At 36.1% G+C, this 26939-nt stretch overlaps 1 protein-coding gene across 3 annotated transcripts in view; it reads right to left on the bottom strand.

Annotated features, from left to right (window-relative positions):
- Positions 1-12349: 12349 nt before the first annotated feature.
- klhl4 (kelch-like family member 4) overlaps positions 12350-26939 on the bottom strand; it is a 33364-nt gene continuing 18774 nt past the window's right edge. For all 3 annotated transcript variants that reach the window (XM_044126902.1, XM_044126900.1, XM_044126901.1), the window contains 9 exons: positions 26555-26691; positions 25625-25821; positions 22238-22450; positions 20225-20411; positions 19920-20144; positions 16960-17122; positions 15948-16160; positions 15400-15571; positions 12350-13483 (listed from right to left, as the gene is read on the bottom strand). In XM_044126902.1, the coding sequence (XP_043982837.1) occupies positions 13424-13483; positions 15400-15571; positions 15948-16160; positions 16960-17122; positions 19920-20144; positions 20225-20411; positions 22238-22450; positions 25625-25821; positions 26555-26691 (1567 nt within the window). In that variant the 3' untranslated portion in view covers positions 12350-13423. The remainder of the gene's footprint in view (positions 13484-15399; positions 15572-15947; positions 16161-16959; positions 17123-19919; positions 20145-20224; positions 20412-22237; positions 22451-25624; positions 25822-26554; positions 26692-26939) is intronic.

Genomic DNA, 26939 nt, shown 5'->3' with positions numbered 1-26939 from the left:
GTATGGACTGTTGCCTGAAGCTGTAACTTGTGGTAAGAATGTTCAGTTTAGGAACAGTTGTTTATTTTATTTATTTGTTTTTTAAAAACATTATCATCCTTCCTTAATTTTCTTCCCCTCATATGCACAAAAGTCAAATTTTGTCCTGTACATGGACAGTGGTAGGCATGTTTTTATGTAGTGAATTAAATTAAAAGCTTGACCTGGCTTTCTTTTGAATAAAAAATGTAATACACTACATGGATGGGAAGGATTGAAGATTAAAGTAATCCTTTTTCTATGTAATATCTTTTTTGTATCTGAAATCACTCCTGTCTGGCAGGACTCCACAGACGAACCTGCTGTTTAGGAAGATGTCTATAGTTCTTTTCGTAATATTCCTGATCCTGTATAACCAGAGGAATGTGACTCGCCATCTAAAGCATTTTTAGAAACAATGGCAAGCTGAAAAGCACCACCAATATTCAAGTGACTTGATTTATTGTTTTGGCAAATGCATAAAAATTCAAATGGTTAAAAACTGTAAACTGTGCATTCAGTAAATATTTTGAGATATTGTTATGGGTAGAGCACCTTTTACCTGCAATGAATCACCTTTAACAATAAATATCCTGACTTTGAAGGGGATATTTATGGCAAGGTCATGCTTCAGTACTGAAGACAAATTTATATATAGAAGTTTAATAACCTGTCAGAAGATGAAATTTAGTATATTTAATAAATTTTCTAAACAAAATGGCTCATTTAAAAAAAGAGCAATGTATGCATAAAAAACATAGAAACATTTTGAATGTCATGATCTGGAGGAGAATAAATTAATGAGAGCAGATTACATAATAAGGGGAGAAATAAAGAGCAATCTAGTAGCATTCTCAGGAAGGTTCCAGGTAGACGATTCAGAAGTGAAATAAGGATAAAAGTATAGACAAAAACAGACTCCATAAAACAGAAGCTAAGCAAACTAGGCAGTGTGCTAAGAAATTACATTGATGTAGACTCTCCAGCTCTGCCGAGCTGCTGAACTAGGCAGCTTGCAGACAGCCATAGGGTCAGATGAACGTTTAAGGTCAAAGTAACCTTTGCTGACTACATTTCCCATAACAGGTAAATATTCAGATGGAAAATTCTGTAAACTGATCTGGTTTAGTGCATGCCTTGTGTATGAGCTTCATGAATTTTTTGTTTGACTTCTGGATTGCTGTATACACAGAAACAGAAGGAGAGAAAAACATGAAATGAATGAAACAATATAAGATGACAAATTAAGAGAAGAGATGTACATTAAGATGTATGAGATGCTAAATCAGCTTCTAGTAAACTGGAATTTACTTCCGTAGCTTCTAATGTTTTGTGGATTGATAAATAATCATCCTTTTTCAAATGTCAGTGTGGATAAGGATTTTCAAAATGCACTCTTCTAAAACAAAAAGAGCTTTTTTGTCTCCCCATTTAAACAGAAAGCCAATAAAAAAAATGGCCTGTGGCCACATACACAAAAATAAAAGTATATAGAGGGCAACAAAGTTCATCTAAGCAAAAAACCTGGGTAAGAAATATGAAATGGATTTTCTCCCATTCCCCTGTAAGAAGTCTTCCCATTAGGAATATTTTTCACAGTATTCATTAACAACCTTGGGGACATTGACACAGCTAATTCCTCCAGAACTAATATCGTAGGTCAAACAGGGCCTGAACAGCCAGACCACCAAGACAAATGCAGGGCGTCTTTTATGAATATGAAATTTGGCAGGTAAGAAAACAATAAATAACTATTATATTTTTCTCAGTATCTAAGCTTAACAAGAGAGAGAGCATAAAAAAATCACTTCTCCACTCTTACTGGTTCTACCCCAGTCCACCCATTTGCAGATCCTGTAGAGCTCTGCACAACTCCTCCTTATTTCAGTATCTACTTAAGTTTTTAACTTTCTAATAACATCATTTAAAAATATTAAATCAGATGTTACGACCAGTTTTTCTGTACTTATGTAACGTTTTTACCAAATACATTTTTACTCTGGCATGGGCAGGAAATTTTCACTTTTACTTGAAAATATGTGATTTTATTTATTTTTACTTTTTCAAGGAAATAAGAGTTAAATGCAAGAGAAAATAAAAATGTGAGCTGAAAGAATTGACAGGGCAGAGAAAGACAGGTGAGATATTAAATATCTAGGAAGCAGGTTTTAGTGATAATCTCATGTGTAAATATATTGTCTTGTGTGTCTGTGAAACTATTTTAAAAATAAAAATTAACCTGATGAACTCTGGAGATTGGCTCCAGCTCCTATCATGACCCTGTAAGGATACATGTGCTCAGATAATCAATGGATGGAAATTAAAAGCTCTAATTTACACTTTCGCCAATACTTAGCATAAGAAGATGATGTGATATTTTCACTCCACAGTTCACACACATATAGCAGACCTTGATTTAATCTACAATGAAAACAAGCTTTATGAATTATTAGAATGAAAGAGGAGCTGCTAGAGGTTAACTTTAATTAACATAGCAGACCATTGTGTTGTTTCTTTGTCTCCTTGCTCACACTACTTCTATTTTGTGTTTTATAAAATTTTTCAAAAAATAAATACAGAAAAGGCTTGTCATAACTAGATTTGATAAACAATGTAATTGATTTGAGATGCGAGTTCCTATACAGATAGTTGTCAGTGGACAAAGGCTAACTTTTCATTTGGGAGTAGTTTAAGTTTACAACCGCTGGCAATGTGACCACATCTTCATTAGATACCATGAACACCGTTTATGAAAACATGACAGGCAAGCATCAAAACGAAAAGTCGTGCCAACCCAGAGACTTTTTTTTTACTGTTTAAAATAAAAATCATATGTGAAACTAATGAAAATGATCTTTTAGAACAAGAGCAAATGGCTTGTCCACAGAAAACATTAGAAATAGTGTCATATATTGTGAGTTATACTTATCTGCCTTGGTTTTTATTGCCATAAGACAATATGCTGCCTTTTCTGGACAATGCACTAGCATCAGCACAAAAACCATTTAACATTTTAGAGGTCATAATTTGATCACCAGCTAAGCCAGACTACCATGGATTTTTTTAGACATGTCAAAAGATTTAACTAAAACTAAGATCAAGAGACTGCACTACACTTGATGCTCTTTGTAATCCACCTTCAATGACCCTAAATTTATTTATTTTTTTTTTATTTGCTCAGAAAACATCTTGTCTATCCCCTATTGTATAATTAATATTTATACAATAAAGAAGTACGGATAAATATTAAACAGATCTAGTCCAGCCTTTTTGCTAAGGCTCTATCTATGTACCTCAAAGTTTTTACAAGCAATTAACCTTGTGTGCACAATAAATAAAGTAGAAGAAAATGTGATAATTTATCCGTTTCTCACAATACATCTGATTTACATATAAGTAACACAACAAAACACTTAGATTTGATGTTCTCAGTTTAATGAAGTGGAGATTAGATATGTACAAACATAATTATTTTAATTAAACTATTTGCTCATCATGTATCACTACTCTTTTTTTTTTTTTTACTTCTTATCCATTAATTGACATCTTTTTCTTATGTTTAATGTATTGCTCTGCAATTCCTCCTTCAAAGTGGTCATCTTTGGAAAATTGCTACTGGGAAGCTGCAAGGTTCAGCATGTAACAACTACTACAAGCAACACCCAGGTGACTCTTTTATGCCCACTGGTTGCTAAATTTCCAAGCCAGCTAATTAGATACACCATGTAACATTAATTAAGGCAATTTGGGACTCCAGTTCTGGGAATTTTTTATTTTTTTCCTCTGCTAGAAACAGTCTGACTCACATCAAGTCCCATCCTCTGTGGCAATTAAGTATGATATAAAGAAGTGTGCTAGCAAAGCATTTGCTCAATATATATAGTTTGAAAAGATGGACATTGATGAAGGGATGACATTCATTGCTGCTCTGAAACTGCAAACAGTGTTTTCTCAAATTAAATGTTCACCTTCAATATCTTGTGTTTTTATGCTGATTTTTCCAAAGTTTGCTTCTTTTTTTTTCTTTAATTTTTACAATGTTTGTACTGAAGAGATTAGAGAAAAATTAGGGAAAGATTAAACAAATCTATAAAATACTTTACTTAAAAATTAAGAATTGGGTTTTTTAATTTATCTTGATTGTCCAAAATTTAAATAAAAAAAAACAGTCAAATTTATTTCAAACAAGTCTAAATTCTCATTCCACAAGCCTTTAAATAAAGAACATCTTTCTCTCTGTCATCCAGCCACTACCCCAGCATGGACAAGATCATAAAGCTGCCAACTGATATCAGGGACAGGATCATAGATTTGCACAAAGCTAGACTGATCTAAAGCCTTTTAGCAAGAATATTTGTATAAGGTGTTAATTGCTTGTGCGATTATTGCAAAATGGACGAAATACATATTAACCAGCCGATTGCTGTCGTTTTGCAGCCATTGGGATCTAAATCTTGAGGAATACTGCTGCATCAATTCGTAGGCAAGAATTTAACACACCATGTAGGGACTAAAGATCATGTCACAATTAAAGAGAAGTAAAAAGAATATTTGTGGAAAATGTACCTATTTGCTAATTTTCATATCTAAAGAGTTTAAAAGCTGATGCAGCTTAGGAAAGCTGAGCTACATTCTCAATGCAACTTTGCGTACTATTGGGGGGAGTTTAGAAAGAAGCTATGTCAGGAAAGCCATTCACGTTCATTGTCGCTGATCAGCTGTACTCCTTCAAGAAGAGGCAAAGAAAACTGTGGATAACTGTGGTTAGCTTCTACAGTCATGCCAAGAAGTTTCCTCTGTGCACATTGATGCATATTTATGAATATTTGATAAGGATTTATTAAAACAGGCAGTAATGAGCATTTTCTCAAGCATTTGAGGATTTTAGCTGATATGTGGTCCCAAACACCCATGAAATCTGGTAGGCTGGCTGTAATCATTTCTAACAGAGTAAGTTGTGGTCCCAAAAGCACACATGTTAAACATCCTGCCCTGAGCACAGTTACTAGAGCAAGTTAAAATGATCTTATTACATATTTAGAGTCTAGGTAAGTTTATGTCTGATGTGACTGTCAAAGTTTATGTATTTGTCTATTTACTGATTCAAACACGTCTTTGATGGTTGGTTGTAAACAACTGACAGGAAGTGACTTGCTCTCGATGCAGGCATCAAGTGGGATTGTAAATTACTGTGCACCTCATATCTGTAGTTATTTATTAGCAAGTTATGTTCAGAGGTTAATATTGAAAGAAACTCTATTAATGAGTGTAATTTATCTTGCTTGAAATTAATTTTTATATTGTATTTCAACCTTAATTAACGAGTATGAAAGTGTGGTGAAACCTGTTTCCCAGACAACGTCAGTAGTAATTTATACCATTTAGAAAAGACTGATATTGATTGTTTAAATTTGTGCATGTAAAAGGCATTCTTTGCAATTTTTTAAATCAGAAAGAGTGCAAACATAGAATGTATGAATGCATAAGTGTTGTCATAAAAAAAAACTGTTTTATTTTGTTTCAGATGCTACATTTACCTATTCTGTTGTAGCAGACTGAATTCTAGCACATTTCTACATTACCCCCTGTAATATTCTCATCTTTAATATTTTTCCACGTCCAGGATAGCCACATAAAGCAGACCCTAAGTGTGCAAGGCAGCGGACATTTGTTGGCTCTTCATCCATTCCAAGGCCTTCCTTTATGGCCACAGATGACAGATGGAGATATGCTGGTGCTCTCCCTCTGGCTGTAAAGCATTGGGCCTAACCTTCCTTACAGCAGAAGTAATGGTCCACACCTTTAATTGTCGTGGGCTGTTCATCTTCACTAACAATAGCAGTAAGCTATGGGTCTCGGAAAGAAAGGCAGTCGGGTCTGACAAAGGAAGTGATTTAGTTCTGGAGGCAATTTGTAAGCGGTCGTTCAACGGGCAGCAGTAATGTGCCGGAGAGACAGACCATATAGGGGTAAGAGGAGCAAGAGATACAATAGTGGCATGCAAGAAAGGCTGGACTTCTTCTTTGGACATTATATGAATGTGTCTGAAAATTAAGCAGTTAAAATGTAGATAGTGAGTTTTTTTTCCCCCTCTGAGTCATTCTCTCTGAAGTGGACACAATTCTGTGAATTCGGGAATGCTGTGAAGACATAAAGTGAGTTGGATTGCCGTGTTGTCATCTTTGTTTCAGGATACAAAAAATAAATAAAACATCTTTTTTTAAAGAATGAGCTGGTTGAATGCATGAGATGTACTGATGTTTCCTCATTATTCCAGTTGATGTTGAAACATCACTTGAAGTTCAACTTTTGTTTGTTTCTTCCTTTGTCAAAGCCTCTTGAAATGGCATGTTTGTGAAAAGAAATATGCTTCTGATGGTCACCAATTTGCTGTCTGAATTAGATACATGAACAAGTGTAGATGCAAAATTTAAGCATGTCCTCCAGAAAAGTTGTGGCCTATTAGAATGATGGTTTGCAAGGTGTATGGAACCTGAGGCTTTCTAACCTCAAAGCAGTTTAATTGCATCCATTCCTAAGAAAAGTCTGCAAATGTTGAATCTAGATTCTCTGGTGAATTGGCAGCAAGCTGCTCGACAGCAGATGACTAGCTTCAAACGAGGAGTGAGGGGGGTAGGGATGAAAAATCTTGACAAACAGTGTGAGCGGGCGTCCACATCATCTCTCGCCCCTGACAGGCTTCCCCATGCATGAATTCAAAGCTGGTAAAACCATGGCTGGATTCATTTTGAGCTGACATCCATCATGTAGATCAGTGTTGTGGTTTCGCTGTAGTGTGTCCACAATAAGATGTTTTGGCAACCAGCCCATGACATCTGTTAGAACAAGTCGAGAGAATCTGGGACCAATTTGGCTTTTGTGTCACAAGTTATTGCTGGTTTTTGGCATCGGGCTCCATACATTCATTACAGGATAGTTGGACAAGTACTTTCAAATCCTAGAGCCTATCTTGGTGGGTACCACACAATTACTTTTGTTTAAAACCTGTAATGTAATTTGATGTGTGTATTTTTTGTTGCATACTTTAAGGAATGTTATTCTTTTTTATTCCAGAGGATATTTTTTGATTGCTAAAAATGTAAGCAATAAACTACATTATATATTTAGAGGCATTTTGTCAAACTGACTGAAAGCAACTTCAGCAGATGACCTTTTCAACTTTTAGGTTCTGACTGTTAAGAAGCATGGTTAATTTAAAAAGATTTTTTTTTAATCTCCAAATTAAGCAAAGTGTCCAAATTCGCACACAGTATTGCTAACATGCAGTAACATACTAAAGAGTTTATAGGCTGACTCCAGATGCTGTTGCCCTTGTTTTAAAAATAATCAAAATCCTGTTTTACACTACATCACCTTGCTTTCATTTTTTAAAATAAATCATTAATGACTACAGGAAGATGACTATACTGGTAAATATGGGTCTTGAAGATGCGTCATATTTGTTTAGTAGCTTCTCCTGTAATCTCTGGGCTGCCGGTTGGAGCCCCGTCTCTGTCTGTCTCCGTCTTGTGTCCTTGGGCAAAATACTTCATCCACCTTGCCTGCTGGTGGTGGTCAGAAGGGCAGATCCTGCTGGTGTAAGCCAGCCTCACTTCAGGCTGCAATCCTGTATCTTGCCACCTTTAGCAAGATACAGGATGTGTGCGTGAACTGGAATAACTAATTTCATTGTAAAGTGTTTTTGAGGTCCAAGAAAAGCGTCATATATGTCTGATGTCATTTCATTACAAGTGGTATCTGCTTGTTGATTTTTTATAAAAGCAGGAGATCAGAAATCAGCCACAAATCTCAGATTGGTGCATCTCCAGATAAGTTGTAATATCATTTCACTTTTCAACAAGTGACTTGAGTAATCAAGGGTTGTTTTATGGTTCCTTGCCAAACTTGAACTAATCCAATCAAAAGTAAGTCCATCTCATTGTGGCAGAGATATTTAACCAAGCATTAATGTCGTTAACATCAGCGTCCAAACCCGGCTTGAATATTGGTTTCCTTGCTGCATTACAGAGCTACAGCTGAACAGTTCCAGCTTGTATGGCTGCAGTACAGCAGCATGTGTGTGGAGGGCGTTGGGCAGATGGGACGTGTCTGATATCTCTCACTCAACATAATGAGACGAGAATGCGCTTCACCAGTTTTTGGGCCCGACTGAGGGCAAGAGACACAGTGCCCACTCATACGGGAGGGATCTTTCCCCTCTTCAAAGATAATGAGATGACAATGTATTCAACTATGATTAGACAGAGACAGGGTTTCAGAGGCAGGGATGGAGGGAGAAACATTCTCCAGCACTTGTATGCTGCCTTTGATCAAACAGGAAAAGCAACTGTCATTCTTTGTATCACTGCTGGACACATAAAAGCTCAGCTAAATACTTCATCACTCTCAGTGTCACCAGAAGGCCAAAGTTTGTTCAAGCAAACCTGCTTTCTAGTTCAGGTGACTTTTTTTCCCCCGCGCAGAGCTCACCAGGGAAATGAGCTGGATAAAAGCTTGATAAACTAAATATGTTGCTGAAGTCAGCCGCTTGACGAAAATTGTAGCAGTGAAATCAATTTGCCATAACCAGGGAGAGACGACACGTCGTTTTTGCCTGCCGTCGCTCCCCTTTCCACAGCGTCAAACGTGCCATGTTAAAAGGTTTAGTTAAGCAGGCATGACAAGAGAATCTTACTCTCAGTTGACAGTTTGTTGTGACGCTTGTCTTTAGTTCCTGTGGTGAAAAGCTCTTGCATGCTTGTTTTGTATTTGAAACTCTCACTCTTTCTTAGAGTGTTCTGTTTTGACATATAAACCATACAAATCCTGCCAAAAACTTTTCAGGCATCTTAATTGAGCAGTGTGCTGGCTGCTCTGTTTTGAATTCTGAGGCTGTGTTTTGACAGCATAACATAAAAAAAAAAAAAACTAGAAACCAGAAAATAAAAATAATAAATGTAGTGTTTTCAGTTATCTGGTGCAATTCGTGGAGTAAAATCCAAATTATTTGCCTGAAATATGTTTCAGGCAAATAATTTGGCTGATTTTTTGTTTTTACTATTACATTGCTATTGTAATGCTGATACAATAATGTTTTAGATTTTCACCATACATTTTGTCTTCAGTACCAATGTACAGTAAAATATTTAGAACTCATGCCATGTTGTTGTGTCTTCCTCCCATCACTTTCAGTCTTTGTTCACTGTCACAAAAATGATAAAATACAAGGGAAAGCTTCTCCTCTAGTTGAAAAATAAATTCCCAAAGAGGCTAGCAGCAGAGCCAGAAAAAATATAACAATCTGTCAAGCTTTGTCATACAATAATGAGACATTGTTCAAATGTTGTGATGCCAAAATCCCTTTAAAAACCTGACAAATCATCGCTCTGAGCAGAATCCATCTTGTTCAGGCTTCACGCTTCCCTTAAACGCAGCAACATGCTCATTTTGAAAGTAACAGAAAAGAATGCCTTAACGTCCAATTTCCCAACATTTCATCATCGTGTCTCGATAATTATGCAGGGTTATTAGCTCAAGTATTTGTCCTTGGCATTCTTAATGCTGTTTGACATTTTTTATGAGCAGTAATGGCATTGGAGATTTTGATCTGCCTGAGGCTAAGGTAAATGCTTCCTCTGCAGTGCAACAGCACCCTCTCTTGAAAAATTAGGATGCAATTACATCACAATGCAGGGCCTTGAAGTTTGTCTATAGGATGACAGTGAACCTTCAGACTAAAGCTATTAATATTATCAACTTGTATTAAATTAACATTGTTCTCTACTAAAAATCAACATTTCTCCATTCTTTAATGTGTACAGAAAATGGATGGATGCAGGAATGAATAATATCTGAATTTATTTAACACTGAACAAGAAACTGAAAGGACAAAACATTGCCAAAAGAAAGACTAAGCTTTCTTCTTTTTTCTTTTTTACCTTATAAAATCAAATTGCTAAAAGTTTGAATTTAGCAAGCGATATTCCATTTTATATCATAAAAAGTGTTACATTAGTTATCTGTAACCATGCTTGATGATTCTGAGAATATGAAATAAGATGTCTTCTTTGCTTTATTTTGTTTTATCTTTTAGAAAAGCATGTGACACTAAATAACTAAGCAGGCTTAATTAAAGAAATTTACATTATCAGTTGTCCTGTTTCATCTACAATAAAACAGCTAATAGTAGGGATGCCATTGAAGCATCTTAACTCTAAATAATTACAAAATGATATTAACCTAAAAAAAACCCAACAGATTATAAATGCAATGTAGCCTACTGCATTGTTTAGTGTCTATTCTTTTGTGAGTCTTTATGATTCTTCATCAAAATAATTTATTGGATCCTCTGCTGTAGATTTTTTTACACCAAAGTACAATTTTAATTATGAATATTTAGAAGGAATCTTTACCTTCATGTGGCTTTCCAGGGGTGGGCAATCCTGGTCCTCAAGAGCCGGTGTCCTGCTACTCTTAGATTTTTCTCTGGTCCAACACACCTGAATCCAACAGCTGAATCACCTCCCAAGTGCAGTCAGGTTCTCCAGAGTCCTGATAATGACCTCATTATTTGACTCAGGTGTGTTGAAGTAGAGACACATCTAAAGGTTGCAGGAGACTGGCCCTCCAGGCCTGGAGTTACCCACCCCTGCTTTAGACTCTCTTTTGATTCCCTTCTGATTATCTAAATATTAATATTATTACCACCTGTTTTCACAGTATAATTAATACCACATAGATACAAATATATATCTAAGTGGATGCAGATTTGTGTCAATAACAGTGGAGAAATTAGTAAACATCCAGAGCAGTGTATTTGGGGACTCAGTCTTGGAATACTAATGCATTTTGGTTCAAAGCAATGAAATGAAATGAGGATCTGTGACACTATTATCAATAACAGTTCCCTCACCTGTAGATGACATTTGTCCGTTTTTAGTAAGTTTGTAGAAAGCTTCAGAGTGGACAGCTCATCACAAGAGAAATTATTTTAGCAATTCAAAACAACTCAAACTGACAAGCTTTATACGCTCAGCCTAGAATGCAAAATTTTGTTCATTTAATGTCTATGCTTTCTCAAGGGAGTTGTCACTGTTTTCAGCTGAATTTAACAGAACAAGATGCAGTTGCTGATTTTAACAGAGAAAACAGCAACAGATTTTATCTGAAGGTCTTTATGTTTTATATATACATTACATCTCATGGAAATAGGTGTTTTAGTTAGGGTGGGTGTTGGACGTTTTGCTAAAACTACTGGAAATGAGTTTGACTACCTTTCACCACTCTGTGGATTTCACTTTTATTCAAACATTGAAATGAATATGTACAGTTAAGCTTGATTACTCTTTCCCCTGACAGATTTAGGTTTACATTAATATTAGAATTTCACCATCATGTTGATTCTGACTGAGAGTAAGTTCAAAGTCCAAGGCTGAACCTGATAAGGACTTGGTGGAGGATAAAGATTGGCATGATGACTTTTCAGTTTCAAAGAATCAGATAAATGGTGAAAATACTGGCGAAAACATGCAAAAAATCTGGTCTGCATTTATTAGAAGAGTCTGGCTGTAATGATGAAAAATCATTTTCAATTAATTGTATATACATATTACATAATTTTGAACAGCCATTTTTTAAATTAAATTGAAAATGTAACACCTTCTTAAATATTGTTTTATTTCAAGCTTTTTACATGTTTTTCTTACCATTTTTGAGTGTGGTGTCACATTTCCTTCTTATTTGAAACTTGTGTCTGAATTTGAGTAATGTTTGACTTAAATGTACCTGAAAAACGCCAAAGTAGGAAACTGATTGGATCTTTCCGGAACAAAAATCTGTACACAAACAGAATTAGAGGCATATAAGGGAATATTTTTCTTTGTGTCTGTGAAATGGTGGCCGCAGAAGTGCTTTGACTCTGACACGTGTCAGGTATTATGTGTTTCCGAGACACCAAGCAGATTTATGGCTAAAACCTTCATGTGTGGACAGATAATCCACTATTTTGTCAGCAAAAGCAATCAAAATCTCACCAAACAAGCTGAGGGTAGTTGGAGAGAAATGGCTATTTAGAAGGTAAACAGTAAAAAAAAATAAAAAATTCCAAGGAGAAGCAGTTTTTTCTGCCAACGGACGAGTAAAACAGAGCAATATCTCCAAACATGCTTGTTTGATTTAAGAAGATTGTACTACAGCGAGTACAAAACTGAGATTGATGCAGATGTCAAAGTTGGAGTCAAAGTCTGTTTAGTTATGGGATCAGATTTTTTTATGCGGACCAGAACAAAGAAGAAAAACGAAAATCTGCCTTTTATGAGGCCACACATTTAAATCATGCAAAGAAAACTGAAGTTATTTTATTGGCTTGCATGCTGTACAAAATTATACCAAAAGCAAAGAATAGTATTTGGGCCCCCAAAAGCCATTGCAATTATAGTAAGACTGTTTTGTTTGTTTTTTTTTTGTTGTTTTTTTTTTTTTGTAGTGGTGAACACGTTAACAATGTACATTTTTACTAGCAAGACATCCAATTGCAAATGTAAAAAAAATGTTTTGAAGCTAAATGAACAATCAATAAAGACAGCATTGGCTGGGGTATGATTCTACAAATACAAATGCAGCTTCAGAACATCAACAGAAATCTGTACACTGATATATGGAATATCAATATGATATATTTTCTTTGATTCACAGATTTGCAAACCTTTATTTAATGCACAAAAAGACATCTAAAAGAAGTGAATGACTTTGGTGTTCTTTTGCTACCGGTGCAAATAAGTGTGTTTCGTTCCTGTATCTTAAACTCTTCACCTGCAGTTTTACTCACAGTGGTCTTCATTGCCAAAGAGTAACAATCACTTCAGACCACCCTTGGTAAAAATAATAATAAAAAAAACCCCAATGGTTTATATTTACAAGAATAAGAATTGTTGTTGTAGTATCTATAAAGGGACATATAAACCCAAAAAATATACTGTCTGAGATGGCACTGGTAGGAATTGCTTTAGTGTAATTGTAAACTAACAGGATTCATTATTTTAGAGTGTAAATGTTACATAAAATTCTGAGGACATTCAAGTTAGATTTTAGAACGCAGTACAGCAAATCCTTGGCGCTGATGCGCAATGTTTTCGGCCAAGTTCTTAATCGTTTGAGAATGTGGGGAATGTGCAGTGCATTCCAGTCCTACCCACTGGGCAGACAAATCAACTAATGACAGAAACAATGGTTTTTGGGCAAGGCTTTGCCTGCATTTCCCAGTGAAAGATCTGGATGGCCAAGTTAAAGAAGAAAATGTGATAATTCATCCCTCAAAGGATGTGTCCTCAATCTGCTGCTTTGTTTGTCCACTCCACTTTGCCTCTCGTTCATTTAGGCCCTCTGTGTTGCTGTTGAGACGAGATTCTCACGGCAGTTTCACCACCACCACGCAGGCGCCTGCCCTTCCGATGTTAAGAGGGACCTCCTACAGGGAGACAGAGAGGTTAACATGCAGTGTTTCATGAGCGCCTCTTTTCAAAAAAATCCCGCTTCATTTGATTCACAGATGAAGGCTTGGTTGCCAAGACTGAAAAAAACTGTGAAAAAGGAAAAAAAATCACCAATAAAATATTCATGCGGCCCAGTACCTACGTACATCAGATTTCTGTTGCTGAAGGATTTTAATAAAAGCCTTCAGCTTACATGAATTCTTGCAGAACACAGTACTCCAGCTGAGTCATTTAAATGTCTCAGTAGATGACATATAATTTTTGTGATGTTTTCTTTTAACCTTTTTTAAGATATATATGAGTCAGATAATTTAATACTTTAAAATATAACTGTTAATTAAATGTTTTCACAAAAATATTTTTCAAAAATGTCAATTCTGATGCACTATGAAACTGATAAACTATATAATGACTAATCAAGATCTAAAGAATGTGTAGTATCTTTTTTTTCTTTTTTGTATATTCATGTTTAAATAAAGTAACCATATATATGTATATAGGTACAGCTATTTAAAATGAAAAAAAAAAAATTAAATTGCAAAAAAAATCCATCATAAATGTCTCAAATATTTGTATACCTACAGTATCGCAACTGATAAACTTATTGTTTGATGCAGGTGGGGCTAAAAGAGTCTTCCAGATTGAATTTGCGCCTATAGGCTTCATATCCTTTGGTTTGATATTTGTTTTTACACTGCCATGGCCAGTGTTAAAAGAAAGTTTTTGTAATCCATAACACACATAACTGGTGTTATGTGTTATAGAGCACATAACACCAGTTTTAAAGTCCCTCCACTAGCTCCCGGTAGCTCAAAAAATTGACTTTAAAATACTGTTGTTAGTTTATAAATCACTGAATGGTTTAGCACCACAATACATTAAAGATCTGCTGCTGTTGTATCAACCTTCCAGACCTCTCAGGTCTTCTGGTTCTGGTCTGCTCTGCATCCCCAGAACCAGAACCAAACAAGGAGAAGCAGCATTCAGCATCTATGCACCACAAATCTGGAACAAACTTCCAGAAAACTGTAAAACAGCTGAAACACTGACTTCCTTTAAATCTCAACTAAAAACCCACTTGTTTAGAGTTGTATTTGCAAATTTATTGACGGAATCTGACTTGATGTTGTGTTTTGATTGTTGATTCTGTGTTGCATTGTGTTTTTGTGTTTGATTTGGTGTAAAGCACTTTGAAATGCCTTGCTGCTGAAATGTGCTACACAAATAAAATTTGATTGATTGATTGATTGATTGGTCTCAAACTCCAGTCCTCAAGAGCTGGACTCCTGCAACTTTTAGCTGTCTCTGTACCTGAGCAAACTAATATTAGCTCATTAACAGAACTCTGTAGCATTTGACTACATGATAGTGAGGGAGTTTACCTATTGATTTCAAGTGTGTTGGACAAGGGACACATTTACAACTCTGCTGCATAGAAGTTGGGTGTAGCCATTGTGATCCTGTACCAGGGGATCATATAATAAATACAGGATTTGATACAGCTGATTTTTGATTAAAATGAGCAACTTTATTAAAGCTACACACTTCCAGTATAAAGTTTGAATCTTTTAACTGTCCCTCAGAATCACTTCAGAGTTTGAGGAGAAGTGAAATATGCTGACTTATGAAAATTTTATAAAATTCACTCTTTAAGTGTAATAAACATAGACATTCAAAAACTTGAAATAACTAAAAATAACTAATCATTTTAGAACAAAGTAGGAGCAATTCGGCCTAATTAATAAAAATCAGCAAAAACGTTAAACTAGAGCCAATTTAAATGAGAAGATCTCAATTTAAAGTTTTCACATATTATGTTATCAAATTATAATGCGGATGTCAAAATGTATAGCCTTAACTAAGATAATGTATAATAAAAGCTTGTGATTACCTCAGTCCACTCATTGTTTTGTGCATCGTAGGACTCTACAGTTTTGAGATATGACTGGCCGTCATATCCACCAACTGCATAGAGCCTGTCACCCAACAAGCAAACTCCCACTGCGTCACGAGGAACGCTGAGAGAGGACACAGTGGTCCATGTGTCCGTCTTTGGATCGTATCTGTAATAGGAAAACGTTGTTAAGCATCTGAGTGATTTGACTCATCTGCACTTAAATTGTGCATCTCTGAAAAACGTTTCTCCACGTAAATGACAGCCATAAGGTTGAGAAGACTGTAAAATACTGTCAGTACAGACAAAAAGAATGAAAAGGCTAGTAAAGCCTCATCACCACCAGAGGGTGCCAGACTCCATGAAATTCAACCATATGCGCAACCTGATCTCCACATTGTTGAGTAACATGTCATTTAAGTACAACCATGTGTAGAAAAAAAAATGTAGGAACAGGGTGGGGATCAGGAGCCGCTTTCCACTCTGTTCATGAGATAGGAATAGTAGTAAAACAGCAGCATTGTGTTTGGGGAGCATTCACTGACCTCTCAACACAGTCAGAGAGTCTGGAACAGTGGTTGGAAGCGGGGGCGTCGTGTCCACCCACAGCATACAGGAAGTTGTTGTATGTGGCTACGCCCACACCTCCTCTCCTCTTGGACATTGGTGCACACATGCTCCACTTGTTGGTGTGTGGATCGAAACACTCCATCGACCTCAAGCACGAGCTGCCATCTCGCCCACCAACTGCAAACAGCCTGAGGAATAAAAGGGAAAAGATTATAATGCTGACATATGGTTCTGCAAAATGCAATAGAACAAACTTGGATGAGTAAAAAAACTCAAGAGACGTTGATAGAAATTCAGAAATACAGGATAGATGTTTTTAAGAGCAAGGCAGTTTCCTTGAGAATGTTCTTCCCTGGAAAGATTACATCATTATATTGCATGCTTGTTATTCACAGGCCTATCAATAGATCATAGATGCTAGTGAAGCTGTTTCCTTGTCTATTTTTGACCTAACTGTTAAAAGAGCTTTTGCACTGAATAGTGAATGAAGCAAAGCTGAGCAGCAGCCTGGTTTCCTGTTTCTTTAGCAGATGTACACACTGGAACTATGTTCAGAGCTGGTCTGTGAACACAAGACAGCACTTCCTGTGAGCTGGTGGCATCTCACACTTAGACCAGAAACAAACTTAGCAAGTATATTGCCATTAAAGTTATAGTGTCCATCTGTTTTTATTGGACTAATGCCAGCTGGACTCTTTAACCTTTTTGTAATTATGTCCTTTATTCTTGAAACATGATGGGATGTTTGGTTTTTGAGATTCAGTTTTATCTTATTTTTGTAGAGTTTGCACATAAACAAACACATCAATACACATGGAAAGAGTAACACTGCAATGTAAGTGCATGTGAAAAGCGCACACAGGATTTGAGAACATGATGAATTACTGAAAACTTTTGTTTTCACCTTTAATGTGGTCTACGTTTTGCACAATGCAACTGAAAAACATTGCTGCTCAAATGATGAAAAACCCATTAGGTGGAACATACTTTCCATTGAGTGCTGTGACTCCCATGGTGCTTCGTGGAGTCGACATACTGGCCACATAGTTCCACTGTCTGGCCTGTGGATCCCAACGCTCGACTGTGTTGAGGTAGCTCCAGCCATCATGGCCACCAACTGCATACATGGGACCCTCGAGTACCGCAATGCCTAATCGAAACCAGAGATTCATGTTTTAGTGAAAAGTGCAGGTAGCATGTGAATGAGGAGAATGTATAAGTATATCACTGGAACATTAATTTGAAGAACTTTATTTCTATATTTCAGTATTGATTTAATCTGAAGTTGTTAATATCTTTTACACTAAAAAGCAACCAATACCGCTTTAATGCTGACCTTTGCCCTCCTGTCCACTTCAATTGGCCTTTATGGATTTTGCAAAGAAACTCTCACAAAATCCAGTTAAGACCAAAATTAATGGTAGTAATAGTCCCTATAAATTCATGTTCAAACTGTATGGAACATTTCTTTAAGTAGGTATGTCTCAGTCAGATCAAAAATATCTTTTTAAAGACTAGCAGCAACACAAACAAAATGTGTGTGTTGTGTGTTTCAATCACATTTCTTGTGGCAGGAAATAATATTAATATTTTAGAGTGACCTAGCCATAGTGACTGTGGAAAAAGCTCAAGGTTATGATGATGACTGGGAGGCTTTCCATGCTGTACCACATGAATCGCATTAGACAAATCCTAAACATATCCATGGAAACATGGAAAAAGCCAGTCAGTAGTTCAAAGATGGGCGGAATTAGTGTAATGTTAGAAAAAATATTTTCCCTTTGATTGGTGAAAATGGTAAAAATAATTTTAAACATGTATATCTTGTTTAATAAATGCAGGAAAACAACTTTTTTTTCTTTTACTCTAATTTTTACTCTAAATAATGTTTTATCATTAGAAAGACACCTGTCTGATTTCCTTTTAGAAATAAACTTGGTTGAATGAAAACTATTTTAAATCTAAATCTGCCACAGGTTTAACTTTGGGTTTAACAATAATAAGCTGAATTTGTTTTTACTAATGATGCTGTCCTGACCTTTCAAACTGTAATATTTTTTCCCTATCAACTTACTGTTGTAGTTTCACCAACATCTACTTCTGTTTTGCTGGGAAGGTTTTTTCTACTTTGTATGAATGAAGCTGATGCCCTCAGGAAATGGAAGGTCTGTTTTGAATAAAAAGCTTATTAGAAATTAATTGCTCTATAGCAGTCCTAATTTCTATAATACTGGACCTTGTTAGATTTTTATCCAAATAGCCTTCAGTTAAGGCAGGGGTGTCAAAGTCAAATGGACGGAGGGCCAAATAAAAAATTTAGCTACAAGCCGAGGGCCGGACTGATCGAATGTTCATTGAAATTTTTTAAAATGACGCATTTGGTCTAGTGCAGCGGACCGGCCCAAGCCTTCGTAAATTTCCTGCGGACCGGGGGGGAGGGGGGGGGGGGGGGGCATCACGCATTTTTTCAGACGGGGTGCCGGCTTGCTGCGGGCCGGTTCTAATAATAAATCAAGATCATCCCAGGGGCCGTAGAAAATCTTCTCGCGGGCCGGATGTGGCCCGCGGGCCTTGACTCTGACATATGTGAGTTAAGGTGTTAATCTTCCTTGTTTTTTTTTAAATTGAATAATGAGTAACCCTGAGAAAATATAGACATCTAATCCTCTTTTAATAGAGAGGTGAAAAATGTATCCTGGTGTGGGTCTTTGGTAGATTATGACACAATTTATGTATGTACTTTAATGTACCTTATCCAATCTTGCAAATACATAGAAGCAGCATTAGGTTAATTTATTTGACTTTTTGTAATTTTTTGCTGCTGGCGATATAACAAAGAATGTTTCTGCTCAAACGTATAATCAACCATCCACCTTTGGTTCAAAACTCAACAAACATTCCAATAACAACACATAAGCAAAAATATTTCCAAGAGTTACTGACTTGAACTCCACAGAGATATAGTTCTCATGTTGAAGCAAATTGAGACATATAGCAGATCAAATTTCTTATAAACAGAAAGACTATAAAACAGCATGGTTATTTCTCGTTCCAGTCTAAGAGGAAAGTGGTTTCCACCAGGAACAATGTGGGGGATTTTTGAACACAATAGATTTTTTTATTGTATAACCCTTATTTCCTTTGGTGAGAGTTCTTTATTTCCAGGGAACATTAGGCTCCACATTCATTCGGAGAGACTGTGGCTTTTAATAAAGGTCATTTTTTCTAACAACTGGTAACTTTCTAATGGAAAAAAAACACCAACTCTTTCTTGTCTTCCCCCACAACGGGAACAGTGGGTAGCGGGCATGCAGGGGTGCTCACAGCCACCAAGTTTAAATATATTCAAGCTGAATATATGCGCAAAAAAAGCAAAAGCAGTGAGAAACATTTTGCTTCAGAAAAGATCAAAGACAACGCTGGTAATCTGTACAGTGTGCTCTCCTGGGCTTGCTGATACCTCCTACCACACTGGGCGAGTGAGCTGAATGCTTTGACAAGATCTCCCTGTTCTGTGAGCAGGACCTGTTTCAACTGCAAATCAAAACGCTTCTGATATGAGATGTGTTGGGCAGGGAATGATAAGGCAGAGCAGGGTCAGTACAGCTCGCTAAGCTTTGATAGGGGTATGGAAAAATATCAAAAGTCCAGGGGGAATAGTTAGATTTTTTTTTTTTTTTTTTAAAGCATGCTATTCTCGACCCTTCTGAACTTCATCCAGCAGTCATTAATGATGCAAAACTTCAACTGAGACGCTAAAACCATAAACAGAGACTAAGATAAGCTGATATATGTAATTAGATGACTAACAATGATAAACACGCCAAAAATCACAACTTTTCCACATACAATTTCCTATTGTAATTGACCATACAGTCCTATATGAGATATTTTATCGAGACTCGTCCATACTGGTTCTTTTTAATTTAAACAAGCTCAAACCTTACCAAGCCCATGACGGTGGGTGGACATTGGAGGCATAGTTGACCAGACTTTACTGACAGGATTATAGCATTCCACCATGTTGGACGTCTTGAGCCCATCTCTCCCTCCGACTACGTAGAGCTTGTTGTCAATCACAGCCACACCAAACTGCAGCCGCCGTCCATTCATGACTCCAACCTGGACCCAAGTATTTGTTCGCAAGTCGTACTTCTCAATGGTGGTGGAGCCTAGAAAAGCACCATGTACAGTTTTAGTAATTGATCAGTCAGTCTGAACTGGCAAATATCGTGTATGAATTGTTATAAACCTTTCGTAGCGTCCATTCCTCCCACAGCATAAAGTGCACCCACTGTCGACTTTCTAGGTTTTGTTCTTGGGCTCTGAAACATGGGCCGTCGTTCAGGCAGCAGATGGTATTTCATGGCCTCCATCAGAAGCTTTTGACATTCCAGATCATCAGAGAACATCTTGTTGTTTTCTAGATCTGCAAGGAGCTGGATTGCATGGACAATATACAAAATGTCAGAATTTTATGAAGAGCTCTATGCATAATAATTATCTCATTTTATCAAAGTGAAATTAATTTATAAATTAATTCTCAAAGAATTATTTTTTTTTTAATTCGAAATGTACATACTTCTTAATAGCGATTTAAGAAGGCAGGCAGATGTTTTGATTTTGTTGATGCTCTCTTGTAGATTTTTCTCTTTTAGTTCTGGACTTTATATATAGATATAGCCAGCCTGTCTTCTTTCTAGACTAAGGTTAAACGTTCCTTTTCTAAAACATTTTTAGGTCAGATGACTTGAGGTAACCTTGTCATGTCTGTCTCTTATGTTTGTACAGTATTGGAAATCTGGGGAATGTCTCATTATATTTTACCCCTGTTCTGTTGGGCAGAACATGCCAAAAATGATAAAATAATAGTCAAAAAGCTGTCAATTTTTGTTCTATTTCCAGCATTATTGTGCCTGTCATGCACATTTTTTCATTTCTGTTTATTTTCAACTTGGACATTTATATGAGATAACCAAGACATTAATCAAGCAACTTTAGGAGAACTGTCCTGTACCATATATTATTTTTTGTACTTTTTGAAAAATCCTCACTCACACCAATCCATTTAACCCAGAAACTACAAGATGAAAAATGGTAAATAAGATACTAAGATGTGTTAGTATTATTTCAATTAATTAAAATTGTCTACTTATACTGACATGTTCCCATGCCAGCAAGTACTTTTAAAAACACACCATCCCAAAAGAATTATTAATTCAAAGCAACACTTCCAGCTCTGACAGTAACAGTTATTTATTTTGCCTCACAAAAAGCAACCTCTCCTAAAGAAGTGGATGAAATATCTGGTGTATTAGATCAGATTTTCAGCATGTTGTTTTATTTATTAATCCATCTGCTGCAGTGTTTTTTTTGGGGGGGTGGGGGGTGTTGGCAAACACTAGTGGTGTGGGTGTTTTTTTGTTTTTGTTTTGTTTTCCACCTCTCTCCATTGTTCAGTAATAAAATAGTAAAAATTATGTGCATAATAAGTTGTAGAAAGCTATAAATTATTGAAGGAGAGGAAAATTTTCACATTTCTTGCCATAAGGATAAAAGAGGGAATAAGTTTGAAGCCATGTGCATTAAAACACTTCTTTAAAACAGATTTAAGCCTCGTTGTCACAGAGTGGCATGGATCGGAACACTGCTTTGTGGTTTGGTTTATTCAGGACAGTGTTTCTAAAAATATGTAACTTGTTTTAAATTAAATTAAAATGACCGCATCTCTAACAAAAATTTTACAATCGTAGTAAAAAATATTGTATGTACACAATCATACACACAATACCTTTGTGTCACAATAGTAGATGGACTGATTTCAAATTAAAATTTTACCATAAGATAACACTAAGAGATGTTATTTAAACATCTCTTAATGCGATTTTCATCTCTTAATAAAATTCAGCTAGAGCTGAATTTTTAATTTAGCTACAGCTGAATTAAAAATTTAAGTATAGGCAGTGACCAGTTGTAGGCATAAAGATGAAACTGCAACTGCAGTGGACTAAATACATCAAAGGTGATACATGAGAAACAAAGTAACCAATTTTCTTATTATGCAATATGCTCTATGAAGAACAAAACAACAGAAGAAAAAAAAATTCTGCATAATAAACACTTTAGACAACAAAATTAATAAATGAAATTACATCAAACTTGTAATCCAAATCAATATTCTATGAAGATCTGAAACTTTCAAAGTCAACTGGTGGAACATAAAAACTTACTGTCCCCTAATAATGGGCTTTCTCAGTTCTCTCACCTGTGGAGGAAGAAGAGGAAGGCGGATGTAAGCGAGCAGCACCCCGAGGTCCTGCTGTCGATGCTGGACATCAAATCTCACCCACATCATCAAAGCCTGAAAAATTGTTTCTTCATCTGGAACGTTGATGTCATCGCTGGAGAGCAGTTTAACAATCTCAGCCGTGGGAAGCAGCAGGAACTCCTGGTTCTGAATGACCTCCAGGAAGTGCTCCTGGAACAGAGAGGAGACACAGAGGAGACAGATAATCATCAGTTATTAGCCGGAGAGTTCGCTTGCTGCAGAGAGTGTGTGCTTGTGTGAGTGCGTGTCAGAGTGGCATTTTAAAGGCTGTGGCGATCAAGTATAACAAGGACAGAGAGGTGAAGAAAAATGAACAAAGGAAGTTGGTAATATTTCTACTCTACTCAAGTTTCTCTGTGGTATAACTAAAACTATAATCATACTTTTACTCAATGTAATTGAATTTTTTTTTTTTTTTAAATAACAGGTTACAAATTACACTATTAACTAAAAGCCTCTAAAAGCCTTTTATGAGAAACATGCAAATGACTGCCATTCCCCAACTAACGTATCGAGTTCCAAGCATTCCAGGATTTGTCTTCTATTTTCCTTTCTTGAGATTAATCTTCCATCTATTGGCCAGAGGCCCAGCCAATATGACAGCACTGCATGGGTACATCTTCAAGGTCTTTGTCTGTGGGCATTTCCATTAGAGACAATATACTGTACTGTAGAAAAGGCTCTCTGTGGATCCATACCACATCCAAGATTCAAGCACTTGAAAGACATACTGAGCAGTGTTTGGCTGAAAGCATGCCTTGTTTATTCTTCAAACAAACCAGCTAAACATTAATTACCAAGTTGCTTCAGCAACTTCGTGCTCACTTTAGAGTGAATGGCCTTAAATTAAAAAGAACAACCACGCTATTGATCATCAACTTGCAACAAATTACAGTTACTTGATCCAATCATGAGAGCAGGTTTTAGAGGCTTTGCACAGAGAGACTTAATGAAATGAGGAGCATGTATTGATCTGTGGTGGTAAAGCTGAGGAAGAAAGTTCAGCCAAGCCTTTGATGCCGCTTTAGATCGGTTATTCCTGCTTGCATGTTTAACACAGGTGAATATAAAACTGGAAGCTAAATCAAGTTTGCTGTTTGCTGTTAATTTAAAATGCTGTGCCCTTAATTGCTACTCTTGTTATCTTCCTGGGAAACAAGATCAGCAGGGAGAAAGAGTCTATGCTTCTCGTACTACTAAACAGTAAAAGTGTAATTGGAGTGATTTTCACAAAGGAGTTCCTTTAATTATTTAGGGAGCACATTCGATCTACAGAAACTTGTAAAAGTAGATATTGATTTTTTTTTTTTTTTACATTTTGTCATATTACAACTACGAATATCAATATATTCTATCAAGGTATTTTTGTTATAGAGCAAATAAAAGCAGCGATTAAAAGGGTAAATGATACAAAATGTTAAACATATTTATAGAAGTATTTAATAAATAGAGGTTGGGTGTGTTTCCAAAGGAACATTAACCACGCACATCGAGTTGTAGCAACAACAACACATGGTTTCTTAGAAATCTGTAAATGATCCACGGGGTGCGGTTGTTTTTATGTATGCCTTTGTCTCTTAAATGTTTTTAAGTACCAACATTTTACTATGAACAAAGAATGTATTCCTTCTTTTTGGCACAGATGTTTATAAAGTTGGAGTTTAGAGAGCATAAGTCAAGTATGAGCTTCAGACTATTTTAAACAGATATGAAAAAATACAATTTTGAAAGTCTTAGTCCAGATGGATGGATTGTTGTTGAGAAGAAAAAATACTAACCTACCAGGGAATTTTTTTAGGAAAAAATCTCTAACTTGGTCATTAATTTTAACACTGGCAAATACAGTTAAACTGCAACAGGGTAATAAAAGTTCCAGAAAGCTGTTTCCTGGAAAAAGTTTTCTTAGTGGAAACATGCTTTAAGACTCTGATATTGTTTTATGACATAACCCTGGAATAAACCTCTCCTCAGTGTTTCACCAGACCTGTTTGCTGTTTTCTTTGGTCCTTATTGTGTGTTTGTTCACTAATGTTCTCTAAAAAAACATCTTAGTCCTACATAGATCGGCTGTATTTATATTGACAATAAAACACAAACAAATGTGCTCTACTTAGGTTACTTTTAAAGTCAATTGATTACATTTTATTAAAAGGCAGCGGACTGAATATTCACATTACATACCAAAATGTGTTGAGCTTTCTCTCATTTCAGATCTATGCTTTCTGTTGGTCAATCACAAAATTTCAATTTCAAAGAAAACTGAAGTTTGGGGTTTGAACATGACAGAATGTGATAGAAGGTATTAATACTTTTGCAAGGCCTTAAAAACATGATTTCAATCTGAAGTGATAAGCAAAAACAGATTGCTTGTGTTATGCTCTAAAATACTAACTAGTGATTAAACATGTCTAACACTATATTTACATGTTTTCTACCATAAAATATATAGCAGTTTCATAAAGGAAGGACGTTAGAGGCTTGGCTGTTTTTGCTCAAATAGGCAAACCGAGCTTATCAAAACACAACTCAGTCCACTCAGAATGCAGCGGATGGTGTAACCAGGAAGTCCACAGCTCTCCCTTCTCATTACTGAAGTCATTGAACAGGAAGCTGGACCTCTTGTGCAGTTTGATGATTAGATTAACCTCCTGGACTCAGATGGAGGCTATGTAAACCGAGCGAGCAGATGTCCTTTAGGAGATAACGCCTGCATCATTCTGTCATTTCTGCATGGCTGGAAAAAAGCGGATATGTGGCTGAATCTTAATCCAGTGCAAATATTCCTTGCAGAAGTAGATGGAAATGGCTCACATGGTGGTGCAGCTGACAGCATACAACTCAATTACATAAAGTTAGAGCGTGAAATTATTCCATTTCTATTATATTCCCTCGTAAAAATACCAGCCGCTTAAATTATGAGATGTAAATAACCAAGGTACCAATGCTTGATACCGTTACAGAACATGACTGAATATTTAAATTAGCTCATCTATAAACAAATCAATTTGCATCATAAACTATGTACACAGAATGGATTTTTATGTGAAAGAAAAAAAAAATAAGGACCATAAAATTCAGAAATGCAATGAAGAATCCCTTAGAGTATATATCTTTATATGAAAAAGGAAATTTAATTGAAGTGAAAGTCTTCAGAGTTAATGCTTGGAAAAAAATCTTGGTTTGGTTTATTTACCACATTAAGCAACAGTTTATAGTTTTTACTGTTGTATCTGACCATATGCACCCTGCAGTAAAGACCCTTATTACAAAATGAATAATTTAGTTCACCACACAATTGCTATCTAACTCTGTTTACTATCATACCATGGTGTAGTTGTGAGCCACATTCAGCAGGTCGACACAGCCTTGGGCATCTGCAAAGGATCGTATTCCAAGGCAGTTGGACGGATGAAGCTGCTTCATGAGGAAGCTGCAGCAGACCTGGATGACTTGTGAAAGCTGGAGGAGGCATGCTGCCGCCAATAAGCTTTCAATGGTCTCCTCCTTCAGCTCAAGGACACCTGTAATGTCATGGCATAGAAATCAACATCATATTTCATGGCAGAATATTTCCATGATAAATAAGAATACTGGTGAAAGCAGTTTGTACTAAAGGAATGGATACAAAACCTTACCACAGTAAATGTACAGTTGATACAGATATTTGGACACAATAAGTGAAAAACATACAATATTTCCTAAGATAAATTAAGATTACCAAAATCATTTATAGTTGCCTAAAGGCCAGAATTAAGAGAAGGAATTAAATTATTGTTACTATTTAGAGTTTGCATACATTCAATCTGAAACAATTTAGACAATGATGCCATGCCTTTCTAAGTTTTTGCCTACACTTAATGTATATGGAGGCACATCTGGATATTTAAAGGCAACACTTTAAATATGCTGCTCCATTTGTGGAGTCATAAAGAAATCTAAAGGATTATAAATTTTTATGTGAATGAATGCTTAAAAGCAAAACACACCCACTTCAGGTAGTGTAGACATTGTTGGTTAAGTTATTTCTTAGCAAAGTGATGTTAAGAAAATGCATTTCCTGCACTTTGCAGAAAATGTATTAGAGCCCATTTGTCTGTCAAAATATATATATATTAAAAAAAATCTTATTTTGATGTTATTCTCACTTTGCAAGTCAATTGTTGAATTACCTTGTTGATCAATTTTAATCACGCAGGATTACAGAGGTCTCATAACATCCTACCAAACCCAGTGAATTCCTTTATAGGCACTCACCAGTGTATGCAAAATGTACCAGTGATCTGAGGGCCTCAGGATCCACTCCTTCCATCTTTATCTCCTCTTGTTTTGCCTCTCTCACATCGCTGGTAAACATAGCAGCAAAGTAGTCCGAAACTGCACTTAAGACGAGCCTGCCATGAGGGGGGAGAAAGAGCATTTAGTATGTTTTTCTTCATAGGTTTTTGTGTCTGCTGGGAGACGTGGATGGGGTAAAATGTAAAGACTGTGCTTCTTTAAGTATAGCTTTGCACTTTATGTAAAAGCAAATCTTTAGAGTTTATTTGATCATGTTCTGTTAAAGTAATTACCATTTATCATGTAGCTACTGTCCGAAGTTTCCTGCTGTACTGATGCTGCTTGAGTGGTTTTATGCTTTTCA

The sequence above is a fragment of the Gambusia affinis genome, linkage group LG09 (genome assembly GCF_019740435.1).
Source record: "Gambusia affinis linkage group LG09, SWU_Gaff_1.0, whole genome shotgun sequence".
Taxonomy (NCBI): Eukaryota; Metazoa; Chordata; class Actinopteri; order Cyprinodontiformes; family Poeciliidae; genus Gambusia; species Gambusia affinis.
Note: the sequence above shows the minus strand (reverse complement) of the source record. Positions and strands in the feature narration are given on the sequence as shown.